Genomic DNA, 23,457 nt, shown 5'->3' on the forward strand with positions numbered 1-23,457 from the left:
GCACTGACACGTGGGTTTTCATGTTCTGCTAAAATGGTCAGAGGGGTACACTCCTACACGCATAGGCATAGACGCACATATTCCTAGGACTTCAATTTATTTCTTCATCAAATATAGGCGTCGAACTTTTGCTAAACGACTTGTAATACTTATGTGCCCCCTCCTAAAAAAAAAAGAAAAAAAAAGAAAACAGATGAGTCACACAAAATGTTACTCCCGGAAGGGTAGGAACACAATCTCGCGCGATCGTGTTGTTCTCTTATTACAGCCAAGGAATACACCCTCGTACACGTGAAGAACATGCAAGAGGCGGAACGTATTAGCGAAGGATGCATAGGGAGTACACCTTCGGGCATCCGAAGAAAAAAAAAAAAAAATGCTAAGCAAGATTGCTTTTTCCTGCACTTTTACCTTTCCCTATTTTGTTGCAAGCGAAATTGTCATGACGAAGTATATATTTATTTCCTTCTTTTTACAGGTCTGCCCGTGGATCCAGGGGAAACGAAGCATTTTACACTTCAGCAACTTAGCACTTTAGCGATTTAGCAGCTCCTGTTAATTTTTTTTTTTTTTTATCTCTTTTTTCCCTTTTTTGGGGGGAGACTGGAGACCCGGCAAGACCTTGATGATCCTTAACCATGGCGGATTCCATCTCTGCGGAAAAGGAGCAGCCCAGGAAAAGGAAAAAAAAGAAGAAGGAGCCTATAAGTAGTAAGTACCCGAGAGGAGGGCACTGGGTACGGGGGAGGGTGTGTCACGTTATGGCAGACTCTGTCCAGCATGACTCCCTTCTCCACTTAACATGTCGCTTGCGCACCCCCCTCAGAAGGCAGAAAAACCGAAAAGGCAAAGAACCCGGAAGAGGACTACAAAGAGCTGTACGCGGAGCAGGTCCAAGAGATACTTGCGCTGAACCATATTTACTTCCCGATCTATGTGGACCGCCCAGGGTAAGTCCCTCCCCCCTCTTTCCCGCAAAACACACAGGGACAGACACGCAGGGCATCCCCGAAAGGGTGGCAATTTTTGGCGTACCACATGATTGGTGCTATACATGATCGCTCGTTCCTATCGTAGACACATCAAGAAGGCGCACTTGCCAAGCGACCTGATGAGCAAAGAGGAATATAATGAGAAGAACAAAGCTTTGACCACGGCAATAATAGTCCCAATAGAAATGAACGACGAAATTGATGAAGAGAGTTCCGTAAAATTTTGCATTTTCTTCAACTACGATAATGACCTTCCTAAGTACAGAATTTCATTCACGTTTGAGAAAAAGTACCCATACTCGTACCCTAACATCTACCTACATATGAGTAGGGCCCTGAGCAAGGAACAGACAACTCACCTTTCCTTGAATGTAAAGAAAATCTGTGCTAAAAATTATGGACGGATTACTCTGTTCGATATTTGTATCTACTCAAACGAATATTTCAATAAAATCATGAGTCACAACTTTGAGAACCTGTGGGAAGAAATGAAACACAGGATGGATGATCATCTGAGTAGGGGAAAACACAATCTGCATCAACAGGCATCGGCGTGTTCCGATCGGAATGCCGCTGTGGAGAGTATGACCGCAGGGACTGCTACTGGGGGAATCACAATTGGTAGCAATATCTCGGGGAAAACCCTGCCCGCTGGGGCGCCTGGGTTGTGGTCATATTCTTCTGAATACTTTAGAACGCACAGGGGTGGAGCGACATGGTTGGAAGATGAACAAAGGAGAGAGACAGAGCTCATAAATAGTAGCTTTCGTTTGGATGGTTGGCCCAACGCTGGAAACAGCAGCTGTGGTACCCATGGGAACGGTGGAGATAGTGGTAGGGGTAGCGCTTCCAATGTGCGCACCCATGACGGCATGAAGGGTAACAGGAATGTCAATCGTAGCGGGAGCAATCAGTCCAGTAGCAATTTCCCTATCGGGCACAACGTAGCCCCGCAGCGCAAACCTTGTCACCCTCCCTGTGAACGACGCATTGGCCACCCAGGCGAGAGATACTACCACATGGCCCCCACCCAGGGAGGAATATTATTCCGAAACATACATGAATCCAATAGCATTTCGGGATTCTCATCCATCAACAGCTGCATCTTCGGAGGAGAAGAGGAACATTTAAATATTTTTACAAAAAAAAAAAAGGAAAAAATAACACAAGTCCGGAAAATATCGGAAGATGATAAACTGAATGGGTTAAAAAAAGAAACATTGGAATCGAATGAACAAAGATTAATCCCACATGGAAACGGAAGGTTAAAGCATTTCCAAATTTTGAAGAAGACAAAAATAAGTTACTACAGAAATAGGTTGCTCGTAAGACACAACATAGACACGAACATGTACATAATTCACACGTATGCCGTTCTAAGTGTTTTTGATTTCTTGGCGTTTTTTTTAAACCATCTGCTGCACTGCAACAGGGGCTTCAACTTGTTTTGCAACCTCGGTGAGAAGAGTGGTGAACAGGGGCAAACAGCGACCAATATAGCCAACGGTTCCACCCTTGCTGACAACGTGGAAAAGAAAAAAAAAAAAAAAAAAAACGAGAAAAATGAGAAACTGTTCATGCAATTTTTAAAAGACATAAACGAATTCCGCACACAAAGGAATATCGAAAGGTTGTGCGACCTCTCGTGCCTTGATTACTTCTGCAGTGAATACGAACTGTATGCCAGAAAGCATTGCCTAATGAGCACAGAGAACGAGAAGACGCTGCTACACGTGTTGAACGAGCTGAACTTTGCGCGCTTGAAAAAGGTAGTAAAACATTTTCGTATGGTCCAGAAAATGAATTTGAAGAAAATTATCCGGGAAATTTTGAGGTTGACAAAAATTCAACATAAGTACTTAGCGAGGTACCACGTCTCCTGGTCGCAGAAGGAATACGTCGAGCTAAACGAGGACCTCAGTGAGAACAGGGCCTTGTGTAGGGTGTTCGAGATGGTGAAGATACTCATCCTGGGGAGGGTATTTCGGAACTGTGAGGTGGGGAATAGCCATGCAAGTGGAGTATCGGAAGCTAAAGATACTCACCTGTGTACGTACGACCAAGCCAAGCAAATAGAAGACCTCTTCCAAAAGGTGAGAAGCAGGGGCAACTGCGAAAGTGAACAAGTGACTGGGGATAAGGAAAAAAAAAAAAAAAAAAAAAGAGAAATCATGGAAGGGAGCAGCAGCGCTGTACGTGATGCAGACTCGTCTCCCCAAAGTGCAAACAGCTTCAGTCGAAGTTGCACATTTCCGGATGGGAGCAGCCCACATCACGACAACAGCAATGACCATCGATCGGTTAGAAGCCCTGGAGGGAAAAAATGCAACAAGTACACGGACCCCCACGAAAAGACGAAAAAAAAAAAAAACAAAAAAAACAACTCTTCCACCCCACTTGGTGGCTACACTTCAACATTAAGTGAAAGCACAAATAAAAGAAAGAGCATATTCGACGGCACGAGCAATGAGAAAGAGAAAGGGAATAAAGACACCCATGGGGACAACCCTAAACTCTCGCGCACAGAACGAAGGATAAATCAAAAAATCAAGTTCATACAAAGGTTAACTAGCAAAAAAGAAAAAAAAAATTATGTCCTATACGTCCAGTGTGAATACTGCAAGGGAGAAATTTTGGAGAAAGAAATTAAGAAGAATTTTTTTCAAAATAATAAGTACCTCATATGGACTGTTTTTAGACAAATTCTGGAGTGCCTAAGTTACCTGCACAAGAAGGACATTTACTTGAAAAATTTAACCACTGGGAATATGTTTGTGCATGTGGACGAGTACGGGATTCACGTCAAGATTGTTAACTACACTGCGTGTAATCTGATTGGCTATATATATTTTTATAGTTCTTCCTATGAGCGTAACTGCTCTTACATGGCTAATTTTTTGAGAAACTTTTACCGCGGCGAGCAGAGGGATAACCATCGAGGTGATAGTCCACAGGGGAGAGGTGCCTCGGAAAGAAGCAGAAGAGGCTACGAACAGGGAGAAGAGACATTCCACGCAGAGACAGCCAAGGAAAGCACCAAGGCGAACAAAGGAGTCTCCTCAAAACAGGGAGGAACAACCCACACTCCGGAAGAAGGAGGAGAAGAAAAAAACTTTTCATTCTTCTCCCACATGAAAAATCACATAAGAAAGAAGCTTCTTGAAGACCAAAAGAATTATTCCACGAGGAGTGAAGCACCGCAGAAACATAAGGAGCACGATGAATTCTATACACACTCATATAATCAACATCTATACAATTATCTAGCTAAACGCAAGTACAGCTATGAGGAGTTGGATTTGTTTTCCCTGGGAATAGTCCTCTACGAATTGTTGCATGTCCCCTTTAAGTCAACAAGGGAAAAAATGATGAACTTGAGGAACATGATCGTAGAGAGAACCTTCCCAGAAGATTTCGCGAAGAATGCTGGCGATGATGGAGCTGTTAAGGTTTTGAAGTTTATTTTAATTAATACGATTAGTGATTGCCTCGAGAAGGAACCACTTGGGAGACTGCAGTACCCGGACATTTCAAACCTCAGCGCAAAGACGGACGACTGGAGATGGAACCCGCACCTCGCCACCAGCAACAGAAGCGGCATAAACAAGAACAACAGCAATTACAACAACAATCACGCGCCGTTGGCTAGTCAGGGGAAAAAAAAAAACAAAAAAAAAAATTTCCTCGCCGTAGATGGCTACAAGAGGGAAGTGCTCTACTTCAGGGATAAATCGCGCCTAGCAGGTGAGGAAGTGGAGGTAGAAAAGGCAGAAGCAAAGGAAAAGGCTGATGCAAAAGAAAAAGAAGAAGTGTACGCACATTTAAAAAGTGCCACCTGCGCTGCACGTGCTCCCCTTCCTGGCAGCTCCGCACCTTCTGCCAATTTGGATGCAGCGGACTTATTGGTTAATTCCCCCAATGAATCCCTCAAAGGAAAAATGGAGGCGGAAAAAAAGGAAAAGGGCAAAACGGACTTGTCTGGGAAGGACGATGAGGATAAGACGCGCAAAATATCGGCGGAGCACCTCCTGAATTGCCCCCTCATACCCATGGTCATCCAGAGAGACTTATTTAAATACTTTTTGCAAAAACTGAAAATAAACTCCTCTGTGGAGTGTAAAAACGTGTTAACAGTTTTGCTCAACAAGACGAAAGAAGGAAATGAAGAGAGACTCATGGGGACAAATAGAAATGCGATAGCCTACACCAACGTCCGTACCTATGAGTATGACGTCATCAGTAGCTACGTGTTTGACCATATCAGCACTGTGTTGTCTAAAAAAAACACAACGAACAGTCATCCGCTCGCCTTTCTTTTGCACCCCGGAAGGAGAGGAGATCCTCCACTGATGGAACAGGCAACCGCGGAGAACAAGTTCGCGCAGAAGAAAATTCCCACGAATTTTATTAAAAGGATGGAAGTGCAGAAGAGAAGAAGTGCCATGGGGGAAAAGAAGGTGTACTACTCGAACTACGGGCCATCAGGGCGTGGTCAGCACGACGGCCAGCATGGCACCCAGAATAACGTCCAGCAGAGCAGCGAGCAGGGGGATATTCCAATCAGCTCACATGCCGACGCACAGGAATGGGATAAACGCCCGCCAAGCAACAATCCACCGTGGGAGACAAAGAAAGAAACAGAGGAAGAGAAAAATTTCCCAGTATTAAACCGGTCCAACAAAAGAATTGTTTTTATTGATAAAAACAACAAGCTGCTGTACGTCCCATTTTACCTGACCGAGTCATACATGAATGCATTCCCCCAGGGGACCCAGGGAAAGAGCTTCAGCAGTTCGTTCTTCTTTTCGCAGAATCACTTTTTGCAAAGAAGTCGGCAGGAGGAGATGGTGCGTCGGGAGAACAGCGTTTTGTACAGCAGCGTGGTACGCGTAGACAGCCAGGGGGATCTTCACTTCAGGGCCAGCCCTGTTAGCAGCGCCAGGAAAGATAGCAATGTCAACCATGTGCACAATACCGGTGATAGTGCCCCTTACCCCCACCGCTCCAACCACAGCAGTGAGAGCGAGGACGGAGATCCCGCACCTGTGCAGGAGACCCATGTTAACCTCTCCTTCTGCGTGTATCAGCTCATAACCCTACACAACGTACTAAGCATATTGCACCGATTCGAACACTATTTGGGAAACTTCACCATCAAATGGTCCTATACACACATGCTAATGCAGATCATCCGAGACGTCCTATTCATAGATGATGACGAAAGAGCTCAATTCATTTTAACCCAATTACGACAGGCAAACATCAAGTACAAGAATTTTAAGAAGCTACTGTACTTTCTGAACTTAACCTACGACGATAGAATTTTGAAAAAATTATATTCGATAGTAGTGGACAAATCGGACAACCTAAAACAGAAGATGCACAAGGTTAAAAAAATGTATTTTATGTTGGACCATCAGAACAAGAATGCCATTAGCTATTTAGTTTCTACTGTCATTTATTTGGAAAGATTGTTTGAACACTTTAACAGATCCAAGTATACATTCCTATGGGACTTTTTCCTGGGCGAGTATGAACAAGTGTTCTTGTTTTCCTTCGCCTTTGCTATTTACCCTGATGTTGATCGAACTTGCCTGCTGTCCATCGGGGGAGTTTCCACGGATGCCTTTTCTCATTCCACCGAGCGCCCTCCCAGCGAAGTCACCTATAATTTTGTCTACGAAATTTTCGTGGACACCATCTCCGCGTTGATACTCCAGGTGCACCACTCTCCTCGCAAAGTAGTGCCATAAGCATGTATGCCTTTTATATTTGTTTGCATCTGCGATTTCACTTGTCCCGCCCTGGTACGCGCACACAACCCCTAACGTGCTTGCCCCCTTCTCTACCCGTCCACCTCTTGCAGAAAGTCCAAAAGAACAACTGTATCAGCATGCACATTGACTTCCACTCCCCCAGCGTAGTCATCACGACCAAGGCGTACAAGCTGCTGGTGTACGCCTTCTCCCTTTACAACAACTTGATCCAGAATGGCATAAAGGTAAGGAGATCTCTTCACTGACTAGTTGTCGCCACCTATGTTGTACTCATGCCTTAATGTGCCGAACCGACAGCGTTGAACTGACAGCGTTGAACCGACAGTGTTGAACTGACAGCGTTGAACCGACAGGGTTGAATAGACAGCGTTGAACCGGCCGTGTTGAACTGACAGGGTTGAACTGACAGGTTTGAACCGACAGCGTTGAACCGACAGCGTTGAACCGACAGGGTTGAACTGACAGCGTTGAATATACAGCGTTGAACCGGCCGTGTTGAACCGACGGTGTTGAACCGGCCGTGTTGAATAGACAGCGTTGAACTGACAGCGTTGAACCGACAGCGCTGAACCGGCCGTGTTGAATCAATTGCTTCGAAACAACCCCCCCCTTCACCTACTTACTTCCCCACAACCCCATCCCCCCCTCCAGTGCGAGTGCAAAATTTCTCCCCTAGTCGAGACGTCCAAATTCGAACAGGGCCTCCTCAAGTACAGTGATATAAATATCCACGTGCAAATAATACAAAAGGTAAACTCCAACACATTCCTAAACATTGAAGATTACGAACGATCACCCGAGACCATCACTTCTAACATAATTGTAGAAGAAAAAGTAAATATCATGTATAGCACCCACATTATTCGCCTAAATATAAAAAAGAACTTCGAAAATGAATCCTCCCTCATTAACTACATAAAACAGTTTTATACGAAGCGGTGATTCATGATAAGATGATAAATAGGTTTTCCTCCCCTTTGGAGGAAGTCCTTAAAAATATGTTCTTTTCTCATAACATTTTCTCTTTGTCCTTTTTTTCTTTTTCTTTTTTTCCACAACTAGCTAATGTAACTTTTTTTTTTTTTTTTTTTTTTTGGCTAATTTTTTTTCTGTGTGAAAAATTTATTATTAGGGTACAGTTCTTTTTTTTTTAGGGGGGGGGGGGGGGGGGGACAATTTTTTTTTTTTTTTTCGTCTAATATTATACTTAAAATCGAATAAAAAAAAATAGAATGAAAAGGGATAAGGCAATTTTCTTCTTTCTTCCATGTGAGGACATTGCAATTTTGGACCTCTTCACATGTGAAATTTCACCTAAAGAAGATTGTGTATGGCATGAAAAAGGTCAAAAGGAGGATTAATCTCCGCGAGAATCTTCGCTTGAACCGCTGCAGATTCGCGCAAAACTTGGATCACTTTTTTCAAACATCCATATTTGGAATTAGGAAAAAAAGGAAAAAAATTAAAAAAAAAAAAAAAAAAAAGATTGTGTGTTCTTAAAAAAAAAAAGAAGAATGTTTTTTTTTTTTTTTTTTTTTCTATAAACAAAAGGGTCTTCTTTCACCAAAAAAAAAAAAAAAAGAAAAATTTTTTGCAAAAAAAATAAGAAATAAATGTGCAAGAAAGAAACTTTCCTTTTTTTTCTTTTTCTTTCACTTATATTGGTTACACATGAACATAAACAATTTAGTACAGAAAAATAATAAAAAAAAATAATAATAAAATAAGAAGAAAGGAATCGTCCTTTTGTTCTTTATATTTTATAAATTGTGCGTAGTTATTTGTGTATTACTTCCCTTCAGGAAGAGTTTTTTTGGGACACCCTATTTAATGTTACATTCAACGTTCCATACTATGATAACTAATATTTTGGCCCCTTCTATTATTTCCTCCTCCCCTTTTTTTTCTCGATGGTGGTGGTGATGGTGATCGCGATGGTCCATCTTCATTATATAAAATAGAACTGTCCTCTGTTGAAGTTGTTAAATTAGATGATGAACCTGCTACTGTGGAATATTCTGTTGGATCTATTGTTGTTGAGTTGTTCTCTGTGTAATATTCAGTGAAATTTTCCATTTCCGTGCCAGAATTCGGTTCAAATGCTGATCTTCTCATTCTGGTTCCACTTCCGCCTCTTAAGAAGAATTTACGTATTCCAGATGGTAAAAGATCATACTGAAGAAAATTATGAATAAAAAAAAGAAGGGAATATAAAAATATGCATCATATATACATATACATATATATGTATATATATATACATATGTATACATACATGTACATATATAGATATACATACGTATACATATATATATGTATATGTGTATATATAGATGTGTATATAATAAATACAGTCTATTCCATAAATTTTTAATTTTTTTTTTTTTTTTTAATTTAATTTTTTTTTTATTTTATTTTTTGTTTTATTTTATTTATTTTATTTTATTTTATTTTTTTTTTTTGAAAGTACATAGGAAGGAAATAAATAATAAAATACTATTATTATTTATATTATTTCACTATAATTATAGTGAACAATTATAATGAACAATTATTGTTATTACAATAACAATTACACTTTGTACTTTGTAATTAGCATTTACAATTACAATTATAGTTATGTAGTTGTAATTATGTAATTATGTAGTTGTAATTATGTAGTTGTAATTATGTAATTATGTAATTATGTAATTATGTAATTATGTAGTTGTAATTATGTAGTTGTAATTATGTAATTATGTAATTATGTAATTATGTAATTATGTAGTTGTAATTATGTAGTTGTAATTATGTAATTATGTAGTTATAATTATGTAATTATGTAGTTATAATTATGTAATTATGTAGTTGTAATTATGTAATTATAATTATGTAGTTATAATTATGTAATTATGTAGTTGTAGTTTTACCTTGTAAGAAAGGAAAGCGCCTAATGCTGGTAATCCTATTCCGAATAATGTACCAGATACAGTGGCAGGGATGTTAATACAATCTGATGTATGCTTTAAGGAACATTTTAATTGTAATAACTCCGTAAGACTACGTTCAGCAGACATTTCCTCAAATTTCTGACACCATTGTTTAGTATTTCCATTTTTACATTCGTTGCTCATATATTCGTAGGCTGAAAGGACTTTGTCCAGGTACATGTAATAGTTATCAATACAGGGGGATTCACCGCCCTGGACACTGTTCACATAATTTTGTATAGTTTCATAGTCCCTAGTGTAATCATACACTTTTTTCATATTTACGAAGGTGGTTTTGTCAATGTTGTCGTTTCCGTATATATTAGTGCAGGCCTCATTAGTACCAAAAAATATAACAATTTCGCCATAGGCCGCCTTCATAAGTGCGTCGAAATTTTGAACTTCCCCCGGTGCCCCAGATAATACACTTCCTATATAATAATATAGGGATGTGCAACGTTCACCACTGGGGGAAATGCTTTCCTCCGTTCCATGAGCATAACATGCACCCCTTATAATTTGATTCGCGCAGTTCCAAGGGGACCTATATGGATCTAGTATTCTCCTTAACATTTCCTTCATTAATCCGGGAGAATATCCCTTATCAACTTTACACTGATTTCTCAAATGACCGAATTCCCCATGTTCTAGTTCTGACGGTAATTTAATCGAACACTTCCCCTATAAATGGGAACCGTGGAATATATATATAGAAAAAAATGGAATGTACATATACGACTACATATATACATATACATATATATACATTTATGCATATGTATATAAAGTGAGAATAAGGAAGAATAACCCTCCCCCTTACCTGCTTCCCATCTTCGGTAATTTCCGTAGTTCTCGGCTTTGGAATTATGTCATATATTAACCCTAATAAGTAGTCAGGACTGCCCTGATGACCTTTTCCCAGAGGAATTTCTTTACATTTTCCCTCATTTAACGTGTCCGAACAATATTCTTCTACCTCCCTAAATGCTTCGGCAAGTTCTTCTAAATAATTAGCACATCCCCCACAATTGACTTTCTCAGAATCTCCTTCGATATCTTTCCATACATGCTTGGGGTCTAATTTGTAATAGGACAATTTTTCCATTAATCCGAAGAGCTTTGTCCCACTTCCCTTTTCCCATGTGCTGCATTTCCCCTTACTTAATGTACCTCCCAATATTTCGTGAACTTCCTTCATAATAGTATCAAATGAATCTTTCTCCGTTAATTTATTATATATTATGCTTCCCACAGTATAATATAGGAGGTCGCAGGGTGCATGGGCATCGGTGTTCCAATCATATGCGCCAGATATGCAACACCAGATATGTAAAATATCGTCTACTAAATTTCCTTTATCTTCGATTTCCGACAGTTGTTTTTCCACTTGGCTCTTGTATGAATCCCAACCCCCCGCCTCCCTAAAACATTTAAGTTCCTTATTTGTACTACTTCCACTCATATTTTCCCAAAAGTTAATACTTTGAAATTTAATCTTCTAAATTTTCCTTCAACAAATACATACATATATACATATATACATATATACATATATATATACATATATACTTATATATATATATATACATATATGTATACGTACATGTATATATACATATATATATATACATATATATATATATACATGTATATATATACATATATACACGTATATGTATGTCTATGTTTATGTATATGTATTCCTATCCCCATGATAATATAAACATAATGTGATTTATAGAATAATTTTTTCTTATCCAACAACCATAAACCTATCAATAGAAATGGGGAACTTTTTCCCCCCCCCCTTCCTCCTCTTCCTTTGACTATTATATATTTTCTATAACTTCCATATATAATAAATGCATACATTTATTTATTCATTTGTATATAGAAAATAAGTTCCTTCCCATTTCCTTCCTCTTTTCCTTCTATTCCTTTTCTTTTTATTCCTTTTCCTTTTTATTCCTTTTCTTTTTTATTCCTTTTCTTTTCTATTCCTTTTTCTTTTTTTTCTTTTCTTTTTTCATTTCTTCTTATTCCTTTTCTTTTCCTCTTTTTATACCTTTTCCTTTTTCTATTCTTTTCTTTCGAAGACTATGTTCCTACTTGTGAATGTACATTATTCCAAATATAGTCGAACCATTATATTCCGAAGTAGAACAAAAAAAAAAAAAAAAACATTTCTGTTTTTTTCTTTCTATAGGAGTTATTATAATTCATTAACAGAAATAAACACTGAACTACAAAAAATGTATGTAGTGCACTCCATATAAGGAAGGATCCCTCATCTCCCCTAAAACAAAAATATCATTTATTCATATGTTTCAGTGAACAAAATGTGGATTAAAAAACAATAAGTTATTTCTAAATATATATCTCATATCAAAGGAATTATATAAAATAATTATGAGGTGAATGCATATATATATGCATTTTTTCACATAATAATAATGCATTCAATATATATTCCATACTCCACATAATCCCCCTTTTCGAACAATTAACATTATTCGATAATTATAATGCCACTCCATCCTTCTCCTCCTCCTCATTGAAACAAATAAACAGCAAACGTTATTCTAACACCCCTACAACTTTATTCCTATACCCTTGTTCCTTATTTCTATACCCTTGATGCTTATTCCTATACCCTTGATCCTTATTCCTATACCCTTAATCCTTATTCCTATACCCTGAAACCTTCTTCCTATAACCCTAAAATCATATTCCTTTACTCTGAAACCTTTATTCTTATCTCCTTGAATACATATCCCTATTCCCTGAATTCTTATTCATATAACATGAATGCTTATTCCTATACCTCTGAATGCTTATTACTATACCTCTGAATGCTTATCCTTATACCTCTGAATGCTTATTCCTATATACTAAATCCTTATTCCTATATCTCTGAATGCTTATTCCTATACCTCTGAATGCTTATTCCTATACCTCTGAATGCTTATTCCTATACCTTTAAATGCTTATTCCTATACCTCTGAATGCTTATTCCTATACCCTGAACCCTTAATGCTATACCGCAAATACTTATTCCTAAACCCTGAACCCTAAACCCGGAACTCACCTTAAACCTTAACCCGGAACCTACTTTACCCTTAACCCGGAACGCACCTTGCCCTTAACCCTGAAACCCTAAACCCGGAACCAACATTACTTTCAACCGGGAACCCACTTTTATCCTTAACCCGGAAACCTACATTATTTGTAACCCGGAACCCACCTTACCCTTAACCCGGAACCCACCTTACCCTTAACCCGGAACCCACCTTACCCTTAACCCGGAACCCACCTTACCCTTAACCCGGAACCCACCTTACCCTTAACCCGGAACCCATTTTTATCCTTAACCTGGAACCCATTTTTATCCTTAACCCGGAACCCACCTTACCCTTAACCCGGAACCCACTTTTATCCTGAACCCGGAACACACTTTACCCTTAACCCGGAACCCACTTTACCCTTAATCGGGAACCCACTTTAATGCTTAAACCGGAACCCACCTTAACCTTAACCCGGAACCTATTTTATCTTTAGCCCAGAACCTATCTTATCCTTAACCCGGAACCCACTTTTACCCTTAACGCGGAACGTACTTTACCCTTAACCCGGAACCCACTTTTATCCTTAACCCGGAACTTACCTTACCCTTAACCCGGAATCTACCTTATTTTTAACCCGTAACCTACCTTCCGCTTAACCCGGAACCTACTTTACCTTTAACCCGGAACCCACTTTTACCCTTAACCCGGAACCCATTTTATCCCTTAACCCGGAACCCACTTTTACCTTTAACCCGGAACCCACTTTTACCTTTAACCCGAAACCCACTTTTACCTTTAACCCGGAACCCACTTTTACCTTTAACCCGGAACCCACTTTTACCTTTAACCCGGAACCCACCTTTATCCTTAACCCGGAACCAACCATATTTTTAACCCGGAACCTACATTAGCCTTAACCCGGAACCCATTTTTATCCTTAACCCGGAACCAACTTTACTTTTAACCCCGAAACCCACCTTACCCTTAACCCGGAACCCGCCTTACCCTTAACCCGGAACCAACTTTTACCCTTAACCCGGAACCCACTTTTATCCTTAACCCGAAACCCACTTTGTTCCTTAACCCGGAACCCACTTTAATGCTTAACCCGGAACCCACCTTTACCCTTAACCGGGAACCAACTTTTACCCTTAACCCGGAACCCACTTTTATCCTTAACCCGGAACCAACTTTTATCCTTAACCCGGAATCTACCTTATTTTTAACCCGTAACCTACCTTCCGCTTAACCCGGAACCTACTTTACCTTTAACCCGGAACCCACTTTTACCCTTAACCGGGAACCAACTTTTACCCTTAACCGGGAACGAACTTTTACCCTTAACCCGGAACCCACTTTTACCTTTAACCCGGAACCCACTTTTACCTTTAACCCGGAACCCACTTTTACCTTTAACCCGGAACCCACTTTTACCTTTAACCCTGAACCCTGAACCCTAAACCCTGAAACCCGGAACCCACCTTATCCTTAACCCGGAACCCACTTTTATCCTTAACCCGGAACCCACTTTTACCCTTAACCCGGAACCCACTTTTACCCTTAACCTCGAACCCACTTTTACCCTTAACCCGGAACCAACCATACTTTTAACCCGGAACCTACCTTAAGCTTAACCCGGAACATACGTCATCCTTAACCCGGAACCAACCATACTTTTAACCCGGAACCTACCTTATCCCTAACCCGGAACTAACTTCAACTTTAACCCGGACCCTACCTTTTCCTTAACCCGGACCCTACCTTATTCTTAACCCGGAATCTACCTTATCCTTCACCCGGAAACCACTTTACACTGAAATCGGGGAATACATAACCATGAAAACGGTTTCCCCATACCCCGGAACTACCGTATTTTTAACCCGGAACCTATTTTTACCCTTAACCCGGAATCTACCTTATTTTTAACCCGTAACCTACCTTCCGCTTAACCCGTAACCAACTTTACCCTTAACCCAGAAATAACCTTCCGCTTAACCGGTAACCAACATTACCTTTAACCCAGAAATAACCTTCAGCTTAACCCGTAACCAACTTTACCTTTAACCCAGAAATAACCTTCAGCTTAACCCGGAACCAACTTTTACCCTTAACCCGGAAAGCACTGAACCCTGCCATTCCGCATATTCCGGTTATTCTGTATAAATGTCTGGTGTAAAAGGTATGTATACTTTTATAAGGTTGTTTGTGCCAACACGTATGTACACACAATTTTTCCTTGTGCGGTATAAGTGTGTGCTTTTCCTTTATATTTGTGACCTTTTACAACTGTAATATATTTCATCATCCACCGTCCTTTTCTTTTTTTTTTTTCTTTTTTCTTTTCTGGTGTGCGTGGCCAGGACGCATCACAATATGGGCTCGCGCTTACCCTCCTGCTTTCCGCAAAAAAAAAAAAAAAAAAAAAAAAAAAAGGGACAAGAAAAAATATTTTTCGCAAGGGGAAAAAGAAAAAAGAAAGAAAAAATATATTTTTCGCAAGCGGAAAAAAAAAAAATAATGTGTGTTCTTAAAAAAAAAAAGAAGAATTTTTTTTTTTTTTTTTTCTATAAACAAAAGGTGTCCTTTCACCAACAAAAAAAAAAAAGAAAAAAAAATTTGCAAACAAAATAAGAATAAAATTTGGAAGAAAGAATATATATTTTTTTCTTTTTTTTCTTTCAAGAACAAATAAAAAATAAAAAGGAAAAAAAAAAAGGACAAAAAGGGGTATGAAACCAATATCCTTCATCTTAAACAATAAACCCTAAACTGTGAACCCTGAACCCTAAACACTAAACCCTAAACCCTAAACCCTAAACCCTAAACCAAGAACCCTAAACCCTAAACCCTGAACCCTAAACCCTGAAACCTAAACCCTGAACCCTAAACCCTGAACCATAAAATCCCTAAAACCTGAACCATATAATCCCTAAACCCTAAACCATAAAATCCCTAAAACCTGAACCATATAATCCCTAAACCCTGAACCCTAAACCCTAAACCCTAAACCCTGAACCCTAAACCCTGAACCCTAAACCCTGAACCCTAAACTCTGAACCCTAAACCCTAAACCCTAAACCATGAACCCTAAACCTTAAAACCTGAACCCTAAAACCTGAAACCTAAACCTTGAACCCTAAACCTTAAAACCTGAACCCTAAAACCTAAACCCTAAACCCTAAACCCTGAACCCTAAACCCTGAACCCTAAACCCTAAACCCTAAACCCTGAAACCCTAAACGCTAAAACCATAAAAACTAAACCGTCAACCCTAAACCGTCAACCCTAAACCGTCAACCCTAAACCGTCAACCCTAAACCGTCAACACTAAACTGTGAACCCTAAACTGTGAACCCTAAACTGTGAATTCTAAACCTAAAACTGTGAACTCTAAACCTAAAACTGTGAACTCTAAACCTAAAACTGTGAACCCTAAACCTTAAACCCTAAACTGTGAACCCTAAACTGAAAACCCTAAAATGTGAACCCTAAACCATTAACCCGGAACCTAAACTTGGAACGTCTTCAATAGGAACAAGTTCCATTGGAACCCCTTCCATAAGAACCTCTTCCTTAGGAACCTGTTCTTCTTTCATAAATTCCGATCCCATGAATTCTTGAACCAAAAGTTCCAGAAAATCCTTCTGGTTCAATTGTGTGTCCCCTTTTTGACATTCATCCAACACTTCAAAATGAATTTCAATAATCGTGCGACGATTCACGGGACCAGAACGTTTCGTTCTCGTTGGAGCAGAACGAGGTTTTCGTTCTTTCACTAATCGATATTCATGTGGACCAGCTTCTTCCACATGATCGAGAACTTGGTCCTGTACTGATGGACCAGGAATTTCAGCAGGAGATCTTCTGAAACGTGGTCCTCCTTTACCAAGAGGACCAAAATACTAACAAAAAAAAAAAAAAAAAAAAAAAAAAAATGAGAGGATATTTTTGCTAAGAAAATTGTGAAATATTCTTTTTACACATTTATTTTATTTTATTTTATTTTTTTAACCATTAAAAATTTTTTTTCCTTTTAACCATTAAAAAATTTTCTTTTCCTTTTAACCGTTAAAAAAATTTTTTTTTTTTTCCTTTTAACCATTAAAAAAATTTTTTTTCCTTTTAACCATTAAAAAAAAAATTTTTTTTCCTTTTAATCATTAAAAAAAAAATTTTTTTTCCTTTTAATCATTAAAAAAAAAATTTTTCCTTTTAACTATTAAATGTGTCCTTTAAATTTTTTTTTTTTCCTTTTAACTATTAAATGTGTCCTTTAAAATTTTTTTTTTTCCTTTTAACCATTAAAATTTTTTTTTTTTTTTTTTTTTTATCTTACCTTCCAAAGGTAATAAGCCATAGCAGAAAGGCCAATGGAGACAGGAGCCAAAGGAACAAAAGGGGTAAGGAGATCCGTAAGAAGGATGGGACAGACTGTATTCTCTAATGTTTGTTGCATATGGTTTTTGTTCGGTTGGTCTTGGAAGATTGATTCCACTTCAGACTTTACACTGTCAGAGCCAATTAGGCAATCTTTATAGTCGTCGTTTTGTTTGCATTCAAAACAAGAATTGGGAACATTCTTGTCGCATGAAGATGATTGTTTCATAGTGGCATTAATTTTATCAAAAGCATGTTTTATGCCCTTATCTATTTCACAATAGGGATGTACCCAACTATGTCCTTTTTTCTTATCTTCTGCCATTTTTTTTAATTGTTTTGCATATTCTTTAAGAAATAAACAACCCATCGTTTGTCCGAACGATGGGCCATTAACAGGGTCCTTCGTCTTATTTTTATATATATGCTGCAATCCTGCAGCAAAAAGCAAACAAGCTGCTTTATTTGTTTTGCTTTGTTTATGGCCTAAAGTATCCCAATTAGCGTCTTTGTCATTGCAGTATTGTTCAACTTCTTTCTGCTTATCTGGCTGCGACATATGTTTTAGAAGTTCCCTTAATTCATTTTCAGCGGCATTGTTTATGTCATTCTGAACAATAAGAGAAAGGGGGAGAGAAAAATATATATGTATATACATATATACATACACATACATATATATACATATTCACATAGACATATACATATTAATATATATACATATATACATATGTTACATATACATATATATACATATACATATATATACATATACATATATATATATATATATATATATATATATGTACATCTGTTGTCGATGTTATTGATTTTGGTTGGCTTACCCAAGACACTCCGCTGCTGTGTCCACTACTATTTTTTGTTGATTTCCATTTCTTTGCTGCGCATTGGACTTGAGTACAGAAATTGTGGTCCATTTTAGTGATTTCGGAGAATGTTTTTTGCATGGTGTTGTTAATGGAGTTGGATTGGGATTTGTCTTCGAGGAGTTTTTTCATTTGATTTTGGACTTTTTTATGTTCTTCGCTAGAAGTGCAATTTCCATTTGTTGTTTTATCCACCAAAGAGCTGTCAACACTTAGTTTGCAACTATTAAAATCTGGTTGTCTTGTGCATTTAAAACAAACATTATTATTACCACCACCACCATTACATGGAGGCGAAGACGAAGAATTATTATTATTTTCTTTATTCCAATCTTCAAACATTCTTTGTATGGTTTTCTCATCAATGGGACAACTTTTCTTCGTCAAATCGATAATTTTATCAGCGTACATGTTAAGAGCAATACAATCAACTGCTTGATGGACCAGTTGGTCATTACCACTAATTTCCTTAATGTGTTGTAATCCTGCTGTGATATGATTACATGCTTTTCTTTCGACACTCAGTTCATTACCATCACCGAAGGTGGTGCATACACCATTAGCTCTGCTCTTTGATTTGTTCTGTCCTTCGGACTTGATCTTCTGGAACAACTCTTCCAGGGTTGTCTTAACAGCGCCATTCCAGAAGTCACACTGTAAAAAGAAAAAAAAAAAAAAGGTTATATATGTAGGTAGTAGGTTACGTAGTATCCGGTTGGTGTAGTATCCGGTTGGTGTAGTATCCGGTTGGTGTAGTATCCGGTTGGTGTAGTATCCGGTTGGTGTAGTATCCGGTTGGTGTAGTATCCGGTTGGTGTAGTATCCGGTTGGTGTAGTATCCGGTTGGTGTAGTATCCGGTTGGTGTAGTATCCGGTTGGTGTAGTATCCGGTTGTTGTAGTATCCGGTTGATATAGTATCCGGTTGGTGTAGTATCCGGTTGGTGTAGTATCTGGTTGGTGTAGTATCCAGTTAGTGTATAGTATCCGGTTGGTGTAGTATGCGGCTGTTGTAGTATCCGGTTGTTGTAGTATCCGGTTGGTGTAGTATGCGGCTGTTGTAGTATCCGGTTGTTGTAGTATCCGGTTATTGTAGTATCCGGTTGTTGTAGTATCCGGTTGATATAGTATCCGGTTGGTGTAGTATCCGATTGGTGTAGTATCCAGTTGGTGTCGTATCCGGCCATTGTCGGCGAGGAGTCTTTTCTTTCCCCCTAAAGTAGCTAAAGCTAACCCCTGAACCTTATTCCTATACCCTCAAACCTCACTCCTGAACCCTAAAACCCTTAATCTTATACCCTGAAACCTTATTCCAATACCTTGAAACCTTATTCCAATACCTTGAAACCTTATTCCAATACCTTGAAACCTTATTCCAATACCCTGAAACTTTATTCCAGCACCCCCACAACCTTCATTCCAACCCCCCTGCAACCTCTATTCCATCACCCCTACAATCTTCATTCCAACATCCCTACAATCTTATTCTGACACCCCTACAACCTTATTCCAGCACCTCTACAACCTTATTCCAGCACCTCTACAACCTTATTCCAGCACCTCTACAACCTTATTCCAGCACCTCTACAACCTTATTCCAGCACCTCTACAACCTTATTCCAGCACCTCTACAACCTTATTCCAGCACCTCTACAACCTTATTCCAGCACCTCTACAACCTTATTCCAGCACCTCTACAACCTTATTCCAGCACCTCTACAACCTTATTCCAGCACCTCTACAACCTTATTCCAGCACCTCTACAACCTTATTCCAGCACCTCTACAACCTTATTCCAGCACCTCTACAACCTTATTCCAGCACCTCTACAACCTTATTCCAACACCCCTATAAGCTTATTCTAACACCCATACAACAATACTCTAACACCCATACAACATTATTCTAACACCCATACAACATTATTCTAACACCCATACAACATTATTCTAACACCCATACAAAATTATTCTAACACCCCCACAACCTTATTCCAGCACCCCTAAAACCTTATTCTAACACCGCGAAATCTTAATCCAGAACCCGAAATCTTACTCCTGAAACCGAAATCTGAATTTTTTTTTTTTTTTCCTTTTATTTCTTCTACCCCCTCAGTGTTGTGGTGGTGGTAGGTTGTGTTGGTTGTAGTAATACTTACCCAATTCTTCGTAGGAGCAGTATTTCCGTTCATTTGGTTTTGGAACCATCTGGGTGCGGCGCATCTAATATAATCGCATAAGTTTTGCATTTTATTTATTTCCGTTAGGGTGGTAGTTGCTTCGTTCTCCATTTTAGACTTTACTGTTTTTAATTTGTCCGTTACTTCCGCTTTGGCGTTGCCATTTGTGGTAATTTTGCATTGGTCATAGTCGTTATCATCCCATGTACATTGAATGCACGAACTACCGTTCGTGCAAGTAACATTAGCAGTTGGATTCCATGACTTAAAAGCTTTTTTTATTCCTGATTCCACTAAACAATTCGCTTTGTCTTTCATATGTTTTGCATAAGCGTGAAGTAAGAAACAACCCACTGTTTGTGCAAACGATGGGTCCTTGGATAGGATTGGATACTCTGTGCCGTCGGAAGTTGGATTTTGTTTTAGTTTGTTGAAACCTAATGTAAGATATTGGCATGCTTTCCTTTCAGGGTCAGTTGCTGGTCTAGTGGTGGCACCGGAGGTGCCACCACTATCGCCCATTTGACTACATTGACCTCCGTTGTCATTGCCCCCCCTCTGTATCATTGCTTCGGACAATTGGTTCCATAATGTGGCGACTTCGCCGCCTTCCTTCTCCCAAAAGTTGCCCTGTATAAGTGGAGTAATATATATATATATATATATATGTATATGTATATATGTATATGTATATGTGTATACACCTTTTTTATTCCTCTCTTAACGCAGATGTACTCTACTTACCGCTTTCTGTTTTCCGGTAGAGGAATTTAAGTGGGATGCTATACATTTCATATGCTCACATAAAGAAGTCCTTTTATTTATGTTAGTTAGCATTGTCTTAATGTTGGGGTCGCTTTCCTTATTGACAATTTTTTCCAATTTCCCCTTTACTTCCGTTGTCGTTGTGCCTCCATTTGTGTTAATTTGGCATTTGTCATAGTTCTTATCATCCCAGTTGCATTGAATGCACGGACCACTACTGGCCGTGCATTGTCCACTAGTATGTGGTATCCATGAACCAAAAGCTTTTTTTATTCCATTTTCAATATCACAAATGGACTCCTTTTGCATATGTTTTGCATAGGTGCGAAGTAAGAAACAACCCATCGTTTGGACAAACGATGGGTCTTTATACAGGGTTCCGTAAGCACCTCCATTAGTTGTTATGGACGAGGAAATGCTCTTCAGTTTTTCAAAACCGGCATGCAAATAATTGCATGCCGTCTTTTCAGAATGAGTTGCATCCTGCATTTTATCACAATCTCCATTTCCGCTAGTACGGGTACCCCCATTCTGTTTCATTGCATCTGACAATTCTTTCCATAATTTGTCTACATCGCCATCTTTCTCTTTCCAGAAGTTTTCCTGTATAAAGTGGTAATATGTATATATATACATATATGTATACGTATATACATATATATATATATACATATATACGTATATATGTGTACATATATATGTACATATGTAAGTATACGTATAAGTGTATATGTATATACTTATGTATGTGCATGTGCATACATATATATATGTACATATGTAAGTATACGTATAAGTGTATATGTATGTATGTATGTATATATATATATATATATGTATGCATATATATATGTATGTATGCATATAGATGTACATTCATGTCCTCCTCCCCCTTACCGTCGTTGTCGTAGACGTCTCTCCTGCTACTTTTTGGTTATCCATCCATTGTTTGATTATGCAATTCATACGATCACATAAAGTGACCTTATTACTTATTTCGGATAAGGTATTTTGTATTTTGTCGTTGTTGTTTTTTAACTCATCCAACACTTTCCCCATCAGGGAGGTCTTCCCATTAATACTATAAGCCGTACACATCTGATGTTGCTTTCCACATGGCTGACAGGAACCGTCATCCTTCTTACCATTGTCATTACACCATGCTTCACGTTTATCCTCCCCCTTCTTGAGGGCCTCTTCTATTCCTTCCTCTACAGCGCAAGCATAACCTTCCCCCTGAGCATGTTTCCTTAATTTCTGTGCCAAAGCATTCAATATTACACAACGCATGGTAGATTTAAATATTCGATAATCCTCTTGGCCCGTTTCGCCTTTTGTATGTATCTCCTTTAATGCTTTAGCCATAATTTTACATGTTGTTTTGCTTACGCAATCCGTTTCACCATCATTGGGGCACTTAACGGATTCACACAAGCTGTCTGTCTCGTTGTCGGTGACCCCATTGTCAGATACCTTTGTGACAAGTTTGGTGACTTGCTCCTCGACATCCTTCCGCAGTGCATCCTACAGGTAAATATATATATATATATATATATATATATATATATATATATATATATGCATATGCATATACATGTATATGTATATACATATATGTATATACATACATACATAAGTATATGTATACATGTACGTATATGTACATACATATGTATATGAATATATATATATGTATATACGTCTATATATGTATGTATATGTATATATACATATGTATATATGGAAATATGTGTATACGTATATACGTCTATATATGTATATATGTATGTACATATATATATGCGTATATATATATGTATGTATACATATATACATATACATTTATGTATATATATACATATTTATACATGTATGTGTACATATGTATATATACACATAGGTATATGTATATATGCATACATGCATATACGTGTACATATGTATATGTATGTATATACGTCTATATATGTATATACATGTACATCTGAGTGTACGTATGTGTATGTACATACATATATATATATGCGTGTATATGGTATATAGAGATGTATATATATGTATATATGCATACATGTATATGTATATACGTACGCACATATATGTATACATATATATGTATATATGTATATATGCGTATGTGCACATACATGTATAAATATGTATATACGTATGTACATATGTCCATATATGTATATATGCATATATGTATATGTATATGTGCATTCCATCCTCCCACTTACTTCAGCTGCCTTTCCTGCTTCTGTCGTTCTTGTTGTATTCAAATAATTCTGTATACATTGTAGACGACTGCACAATTTGCCCGTGCTGGCCAAGCTGTTCTTATTGTCTACGTTGTCTTTGTTGTTTTGGATGCACATTTCAGCTGTAAAAAGATGGAAAGATGGATGAAAATGTGTTCATTGTGTATGTATGTTGTTCCCTTTCCTT

At 38.3% G+C, this 23,457-nt stretch overlaps 2 protein-coding genes across 2 annotated transcripts; one reads left to right on the forward strand and one right to left on the reverse strand.

Moving 5' to 3' along the window:
* Positions 1-638: 638 nt before the first annotated feature.
* On the forward strand, positions 639-7,711 carry PKNH_1138700 (protein kinase, putative; the record flags this gene model as incomplete). The annotated part of the gene is made up of 5 exons (XM_039114153.1): positions 639-711; positions 827-950; positions 1,078-6,712; positions 6,859-6,993; positions 7,421-7,711. 5 exons carry the CDS (start codon positions 639-641, stop codon positions 7,709-7,711), a joined length of 6,258 nt encoding a protein of 2,085 aa, XP_038969772.1.
* An 897-nt stretch (positions 7,712-8,608) lies between these two features.
* On the reverse strand, positions 8,609-22,533 carry PKNH_1138800 (SICAvar, type I (fragment); the record flags this gene model as incomplete). The annotated part of the gene is made up of 8 exons (XM_039114154.1): positions 8,609-8,944; positions 9,679-10,419; positions 10,559-11,236; positions 17,140-17,790; positions 18,026-18,721; positions 20,224-20,874; positions 20,989-21,612; positions 21,907-22,533. Coding segments are annotated over 8 exons (5,004 nt in total), but the record flags the coding sequence as incomplete, so codon positions are not given.
* Positions 22,534-23,457: the final 924 nt, after the last annotated feature.

This window comes from Plasmodium knowlesi (assembly GCF_000006355.2).
Source record: "Plasmodium knowlesi strain H genome assembly, chromosome: 11".
NCBI classification, from domain to species: domain Eukaryota; phylum Apicomplexa; class Aconoidasida; order Haemosporida; family Plasmodiidae; genus Plasmodium; species Plasmodium knowlesi.